Source organism: Pundamilia nyererei, unplaced genomic scaffold, assembly GCF_000239375.1.
Source record: "Pundamilia nyererei isolate P.nyererei 1_Seehausen unplaced genomic scaffold, PunNye1.0 scaffold00042, whole genome shotgun sequence".
In the NCBI taxonomy this organism is placed as follows: domain Eukaryota; kingdom Metazoa; phylum Chordata; class Actinopteri; order Cichliformes; family Cichlidae; genus Pundamilia; species Pundamilia nyererei.
This window is the reverse complement of record NW_005187443.1, coordinates 2,124,182-2,132,128: the sequence shown is the minus strand read 5'-3', so window position 1 is coordinate 2,132,128 and position 7,947 is coordinate 2,124,182. Positions and strand designations below refer to the sequence as shown.

Sequence of the window (7,947 nt, the reverse complement as noted above, 5' to 3'; positions counted from 1 at the left end):
ATTGGTTAGCACTGTTATAGTAAGAAGGTTTCTGGCTCAGACCTCCTGGCCGGCTGGATTCTGTGCGGAGTTTGCATGCTGTCTCCTCCCACAGTCCAAAGACATGCATGTTAGGTTAATCTGTGATTGGCCATAGGTGTGAATGTAAAAGTGTGTGATTGTCTGTCTCTCTTTTCGAACCCACTGACCAGTGACCTACCCTGGGTCTACCATGCGTCTTGCCTAAACTCATCTTGGGTGGGCTACAGCCTCCCATCAACCTTCAACTGGATAAGCAGTTAAGGAAATTGATGGAGCGATTTATGGATGTACACTAAACGATCTAACGAGTTCCATTTTTCTTTGAAGACTACTTCTGACAGAGGTGACAAGATATGATGATATATTGGGCTAAAAGCTTTTAGGTTGCTCCTAACTCTGCCGGTAAATACTTTTAGCCTTTGGATGTGTTGTGCATGCAGCCGATCTACAAGCAGCTGCGCCTTTACACTGACATCTAGTGGCTCTGAGCTGTACTTACATTTTTACTTGGAAACGCCATCCTCTTTGATTTTAGCCATCATTTTGTATCTTATTTAATGCATCAAGCCAGATGCTATAGGATGTTGGATCATTAAACCTTACACCAGTGGTATTTAAATGACATGTCAGATCTCTGGGTCAGCTGTCTGTTCAGCCACACTGAGCTGTAGATCATGACATACGTGTTGTGTGACAGTTTTGTTTGTTGTGTAATCCTCAGCCATTCCCCTGACTGCATACGGACCAATGGCAGCAGCTGCAGCAGCCGCCGCGGTAGTTAGAGGTATGTCCCTGTTTGTCTGCGAAAGAGTGTGAACAGCAGGAGTGTGTGCATGTTTACAAATTTGCATGCTCGCCTTACTCACAATGAGCGCGTGCGTGATGGCCTGGTTGGAGAAATAAAGGAATATTTTTAGACATGTGCATGTTTCTATGCGTGTGTGTGTGTGTGAGAGAGAAAACCCTCCAGTGTTTAAGACTGACTTGTCTCTCCTGCCTCTCAGGCTCCACCCCTTCACGCACAGCTGGCTTCCTGGGCACCAGCAGCCCTGGACCAATGGCTGACCTGTACGCTGCAGCCAATCAGGACTCAGGAGTCAGCAGCTACATCAGTGCAGCTAGCCCCGCCCCCAGCACAGGGTTCAGCCATGGTATAGGGGTAGGTCACATGCTCCCTTCCTCACCCACCAACTCAGACTTACATGCATGCATGAATGCACACGTGTGTTGACAAAGCTGCTAGAAGTGTATTCATCTTTGCCTCTATGTGTGTGTATGTGTGTGTCCTCAGGGTCCTCTGATTGCTACTGCCTTCACTAATGGCTACCACTGAGAAGTCTCAGGTCACCGAGGGATGGGAGGGCGTCTCCTCTGCTGATGAGCCAATCACAATGCTGACTGCCCACTGATGGCACAACCTGATTGGCCGGCCACCGGCTCTTTACCGGGCTCTCCTGGCTCCATATGGCTCCGCCCACCGACTGAATATCTTTTTAAATCCAGAACTCTTGTTTCTGCTGTACTAATCTCACTTCAACATAACTTCCCTGTTTTCTCCTCTTTTGTCCTCATCATGTAGTCTAATAACTAGAGCCCACCCCCTCTCCCCCCTCAGTTATCCATTTTTTTCCTTTTGAAGCTGAGAAAAAGAAACTGCAAAAAAAAAAAAAAAAAAAAAATCTCCGAGGAAACATTTGTCATCGTTGACAAAGACACAGACAACTATTTTGAGTTTTTATTATCGTCATTTTAAACTTCACTTCCATCGTGAATCCTTCCCAGCTGTCGTGCTGATGTTAACAGAAGCAGAAAGAAGGCAAAAAAAAAGAAAGCTGTGCGAGATGAGATGGGTCTCAAAGCCGTTTTTAACAAAGGAAGAACAAATCCAACACAGTCCTTTTTTTAACTCGAGTCTCACGGAAACATGGAGGGAAAAAAACAAACAACCAACAACAACAACAAAAGTTAAATGTATATTTTGGTAGTCTCTAAAAACAAACAAAAAAAAAACCTTTGTAATATTGTTATTAATATTGACATAATAATCTGTAAGGTATTTTATTCTGTAATTGGTTTTAAAGCAATGTTTTTATGTCTTCCTGTAAAATATTGTAAATAGACATTGGGTGAGGTAGGGTGGGTGTGGGATGGGTGTGGGAGGGAGGGGTCACTGAACCGGCTGGCATGTCATTGGTTGGTTTGGAAAAGGGTTAACAGCAATTTGACTGGATGTCATTTACTACTCTCTGCGGTCATCTCACTACTTTTATGGGTATGCATACGCCATTATGTGTACACTGTGGGGCAGTCCACTCTAGCGTCACTTCAGCGCAACGCTATCCAGGATAGCTGTTGGCGAATAAACTTCCAGGAGCTTGTCTGACATATTTTTTTTCAGTTGACACATTTTTGTTTGTTTGTTACCAGGTCATATTTTTGTTTGTTGGATTTAAGTCTTTCAAAAAAAGAGAGAGAAAAAAATAAGCGAATTTGTCTCTTGCGTCTTCGTGGAAAACAGTTTATGAAACCACGATGGGACTTTGGATGATTAACAACTTTAAAACAGGAGAAATAAGGGGTTTCTGGCGATTTGGGACTTCACTTCCTGATTTTTGAAAATATTATATATATATTTTTTTGCGCGTTTCTCTTCTTAATGTTTTTGTTTATTTTAATTCTTTTAAGAAAATTCTTTTATGCGGTGTTCTCCACCGTGACAAACAAATGAAGGACATTCTCAGAGAAGCAGTTGTAGAAAAATCACGATCATGTTCTTTCCTCTTATCACTATTGAAGGTGCATGTGATTGCGTCTGCGTGTGTGCGTGCGTGCGTGCGAGTGAGTGTTTGTGCGCATACATCAAGGTGTAATATGGAACTACTTTCGTCAGCGAAGGAGCGTTTTGATTGCCTTTTTTTCCTTTGGTACTGAGAAAAAAAACAACAACGTTTGCCCTGCTCCATTTGGGTTCATCTGCTCTTCTCCCCCCTGACTCTCTCCCATTCCACACTTCGTTTTAATAAATTTGTGCACCTCTGGAACCAACAGATAACTGTTTATATATAGTTGCTGCTCAGTGTGGTGGTGAACAGACAGGGTTTTGGGCAGGGAACCAGAAATGGAACAGGGTCTCGCTCCCAGTCGGCTCTGATACGGGGGCCTCAGTACAAGACGGCGCTGGCTGGCAGGAAAAGTCAAAAAGCTGGAACAAATTCAACCTTTGCAAAAACAAGTAGCCTGTTTGTTCAGCCTTCTTGCTGCAGCCTGTTTGATGTTCAGCACAGCAGAAAACTTCCTGATCCAGCCAGTAGTTCCTCTGTCAGACGGGCTGGGACATGATAAAAGAAAAAAAAAAAAACTACTGCTGGACACCAACACTGTAACTTTTTAACTTACAATAAAGCAATAAGTTATTTTTTACCTTACAAATGAAAATAGTACTATTATTGGTAATAGCAGACGACAAGTGGATAATTCTGCGGCATTAAGACTTATTTTCAGAAAAAAAAAGAAACTATATTTTTCTGTTTTGAGATCTTGTTCCCCTTGTATATTGATTTTAATGATGTCTTTTGTTGTGCTGTTGTAAGGAAAAGGGCCAATGCTTTGAATGGAGTTTGTAGCTCTACATGAGCTCGGTTAAAGTTTAAGATTTGGGCTGTCCCCCGCCAAGCTTTACAGCAATGCTTTTCTTTTTTTTTCTTCTTTTTTTTTCTTTGTTTTTTTTCCTGACAGTTTCAATTTGAAAATCCTAATAAATTATTCTAAAGTGTTTGTGACTCCTTTTTTTTTTTTAACCCAACATTTGTTCACATGCGCACTGAAGTCATGTGAACTGACCTGCGTGTTTGAAATCTTAAGAGCAAATGCCACCTCTTAAATTGGTATACTGGCACAAATAGTCGGCGTGTGTAACTGCCAAACTTCAACTGCTGAGGCTGAAAAATGAAGCCAAAACACGAGTGCCAAAAGTTGCAGTTCACAGAATGGCCATTTGAGGCTGGATTCGCTCCCTTAATCAAATGCACAACCTTACAGTAGGGATAAACATGTTTGCAGCCTGGTGCGAAAAACATTTTGGTCTGTGTTAATTTAAACTACTAAACGCTGGACTGTGAGTCATTCCAACATATAAACTCCACCTAACTCCAGTGATGAGTGACAGAGAATCCTATCTTTAGGCACATTGTTACTAGCAGCCTGTCACAAAAACACATAATTCGTTCCCATTTTTTAGTTGACTCTATAAAAAATACCAAAGGTAACATAGATTGACAGACATAGACATATTTTGGCACCAACACCGTGATTCCCAAGCCGCTATTATCTGAAAACTTGGCATATCTCAGCAAGGTGTGCTGCATGTCTGTAAAAAATTTGTTGAAAGCGGTGGAGGACAAAAAAGGAAGTGGCCTAAAGAACTATCTACAGCAGATGAATAATACCTGAAAGTCATGTCTATAAAAAACAATTCAGCCAAGACCTGACATAGGACCTAAGAGATACAGATCTTGATCTACTGTTAGCTGAAGCCTCATCAGAAATGGTCTCAGTAGAAGGAAAGCTGTCAAGAAGCCATTTTTAAGGAAGGAAAACAGAGAAAAAACAACTGGCATGAAAATCTGTCAAGCATGGTGGAGGCTCTGTCATGGTTTGGGGCTACATTTCAGCCAGTGGTGTTGGGTATCTTGTCACACTTGATAGAACTACAAGTGCAGAATAATAAAGTTACATTTTGACCCACCACAAAGACTCCTGTAGACTACTGAACGAAACAACAAGAAGTCTTGCAAGAAGTCTGCATCCACTTTTACCTGTAGTCTATGAAAGTCCTCCCAATTTTGGTGGGTTGAAGTATTCATAGCTTTCCCTTCAGTAGCAAATTTAACAACAGAACTTTCACCAAAACTGCATGGATAGAGTTGACAGAGTAAACAAATACAGTGAATATGCCTGAAGGACTTGTTCCCATATTCATAATTTTCACGGTCTTTAACCCGACAAACTAAAAAACAGGGTGCATTGTTTCATCAGAAGTTCCATGCATGTGTCGTGCTGTGCTAACAACATGAATCCATCTTGCAGTGCAGTGACTATGTTTGTGTGGGCTGCCAGCAGTGGTAAACAGTCTGATCCCTCACACTTCTATCAGGGTCAGAGTTCTGGATGGAGGCCAGCAGGGTTAGTGATCCTCTCCCAGCTCTGCTTCGCCTTCTCTCCCTACAAACTTCATTTTTTCCCAGCTTTGAGGAAGGATTAGACCCGGTATACAAGACCAGACTTTTCAAGCTGAGTTTTAAGCTGTTGGTTTCATTATTTTTTTCCAAAGTTAAAAGTTAGACTTAAACGCCCTCCTGCTGTATTTAGAACACTCTTTTAGCTTCTGTTTTTTCTGTAACATTTTAAAATTTTGGTTTTTCACCTCTTGCAGTCAGATTCGATGGCACTTGGAGAGCTAAATCCACAGTTAAAGAGCTCCTTAAGTGGGAGCGAATTTTTCGACAGTGGTTATGTAGAGGAACTACCACCTCCTCTTCAAAGCTACCTTTGTTTGACCATTTTTACATGCTTTTGTCCTGCATACCCCGTCAACATTGTGGCTTTGGTCTTCTCTATCATGGTAAGTATAAACAATAAAACTTGATGGGGTTTTAATATTATGTCAGACCATGGGCGGGCAATTAATTTTCCCAAGAGCCCACAGCTAACGACTGATAGTAGCATCTACTCTTACCAGTAGCAGTTTATAAAGAGATAAATACTGAGCAGAGTTCAGCTTATTGCTCTGGTCTTCCACAACAGTTCCAGTGTGTCACGTGGCCCCTTGGGAGAATGAATTGCCCACGCCTCTGTGTTAGACTATGCATGCTCTGTGCTCTAATATTAAGGAAATAATGAGTCAGAGAGAAATGAAACATGTTCTTGTCCAGGCTGCTTTAAATGTAACGCTTACACAGTGTTCTGATGTGCTGGACCCTAAGATGTAACCCAGTCACACAGACACCTGCTCTGCCCATCAAACAAACTTACTTCATCTTCCGCTTTGGAAAATTACATTTTCATGCTGCCTGTTGATGGAAATAAACTTTCACTTGGCAAATAAAAAAAAACAAAAAACAAAACCACTGATTAAACTTTTTTCATAGACTTTTCAGAGAGCTCTGCGTACCACATTTTGTGTTTTTAGCAGGTTTGCCGGTGAGTTTTTATGCTCTACAGTGATTTCTCTCTTCCAGTCTAGAAACAGTTACTACAGCGGAGACTACGAAGGCTCCAGGCGGCTGGGCAGGAACGCGCTCTACGTGGCTATTGCCTCAGTCATCATCGGGCTTCTCATCATCGCCATCTCCTGCACTGTTCATTTTACCACAGTAAGACAGCCTCAGCACTGTTACCACTCATAAAAACTTCTCAAGCGAATTTCTAAAAACTTTATATTGGAATATTGCAACTATAACTTCAGACATGACCCTACACATAGCTAATTTCATGAGTTATGTTAGTACTATTATTATTGTCATGCGTATTAGTGAAAGTCAAGTCAATGATTTTTGACTTGACTTGAATGAGGGTGACAAATACAAGCCTAATCTTTTATTGGAACCTTAATATTACAGAGTAAAAGGTCACATTAAATATATATAATATAGACTGCTCAAAAAAATTTAAAGGAACACTTAGATCTAATGTGTTAGGAATAAAAGGACGCCACATCGTTTGATGGTACTGAGTAGCTCGTGTAGCCCCCCACGTGCTTGTATGCGTGCCTGACAACATCAGGGCATGCTTCCAATGAGATTGGAAGATCTGGATTAGGACATCACTGAAACTGTGGACAGTCTGAGATGCAATCTGGTGGCACTGGATTGTCTGAAACATAATGTCCCAGAGGTGATCTGTTGGATTTAGATCAGGCAAGTGTGGTGGCCAGTTAGTGGTATCAATTCCTTCCAGGGAACTGCCTGCATACTCTCACCATATGAGCCTGGGCATTATCGTACACCAGGAGGAACCCAGAACACTGCACCAATATAAGGTCTGAAATGTGTCCAAGCATTTCATCCCGATACCTAATGGCAGTCAGGATGCCGTTGCATAGTCTGTAGAAGTCTGCGTGTCCCTTGATGGATATGCCTCCATCACTGACCCACCACCAAACTACTTATGCTGAAAATTGTTACAGGCAGCATAACATTTTTCAAGGCTTCTCCAGACCCTTTCATGTCTGTCACATGTGCTCAGGGTAAACCTGCTCTAATCTGTGAAAAGCACACGGCGCCAGTGGTGAACCTGGCAATTCCAGTATTTTAGGCTAAATGCCAGGTGTGCTTCATGATATTGGGCAGTGAGCACAGGGCCCACTAGAGGACGTCAGGCCCTCAAGCCACCCTCATGACAACTGTTTCTGATTGTTTGGTCAGAGATATTCACACCAGTGGGCTGCTGGAGGTCATTCTGTAGTCCTCATTCTGTTTCTTCTTGCACAATCGAGCAGTTACTCCTGCTGACGGGCTAAGGACCTTCTACAGCCCGGTCCAGCTCTCCTGGATTCTCCTCCAAGCTTTTGAGGCTATGCTGAAGGCGCCTAAAGGTGCATTATATTGTAAGGTGGACCCTACAATAGTACATACAGAGAAAAACCCAACAATTATACGATCGCGTATGAGCAAGCGCTTTGGCCACAGTGGGAAGGAAAAACTCCCTTTTAACAGGAAGAAACCTCTAGCAGAACCAGGCTCAGGGAGGGGCGGGGCCATCTGCTCCGACTGGTTGAGGTGAGGGGAGAAAGAGGGCACAAAAGACATGCTGTGGAAGAAAGACCGAAATTAATAACAAGTATGATTCAATGCAGAGAGGTGTATAAACACATAGTGAGTGAGAAAGGTGACTGAAGAAGAAATACTCAGTGCATCATGGGAATCCCCC

At 42.4% G+C, this 7,947-nt stretch overlaps 2 protein-coding genes across 3 annotated transcripts in view; both read left to right on the top strand.

Moving 5' to 3' along the window:
- The window catches only part of LOC102208776 (RNA-binding protein Musashi homolog 1-like), a 22,176-nt gene extending 20,178 nt beyond the window's left edge, over positions 1–1,998 (top strand). Inside the window, exons 12-14 of the mRNA XM_005731290.2 lie at positions 743–805; positions 1,026–1,180; positions 1,313–1,998. Coding sequence (XP_005731347.1) covers positions 743–805; positions 1,026–1,180; positions 1,313–1,354 — 260 coding nt within the window. The 3' untranslated portion in view covers positions 1,355–1,998. The remainder of the gene's footprint in view (positions 1–742; positions 806–1,025; positions 1,181–1,312) is intronic.
- Positions 1,999–5,198: 3,200 nt separating this feature from the next.
- The window catches only part of LOC102207777 (transmembrane protein 233), a 16,455-nt gene continuing 13,706 nt past the window's right edge, over positions 5,199–7,947 (top strand). For both annotated transcript variants that reach the window (XM_005731285.2, XM_005731286.1), the window contains exons 1-2: positions 5,199–5,641; positions 6,258–6,392. In XM_005731285.2, coding sequence (XP_005731342.1) covers positions 5,462–5,641; positions 6,258–6,392 — 315 coding nt within the window. In that variant the 5' untranslated portion in view covers positions 5,199–5,461. The remainder of the gene's footprint in view (positions 5,642–6,257; positions 6,393–7,947) is intronic.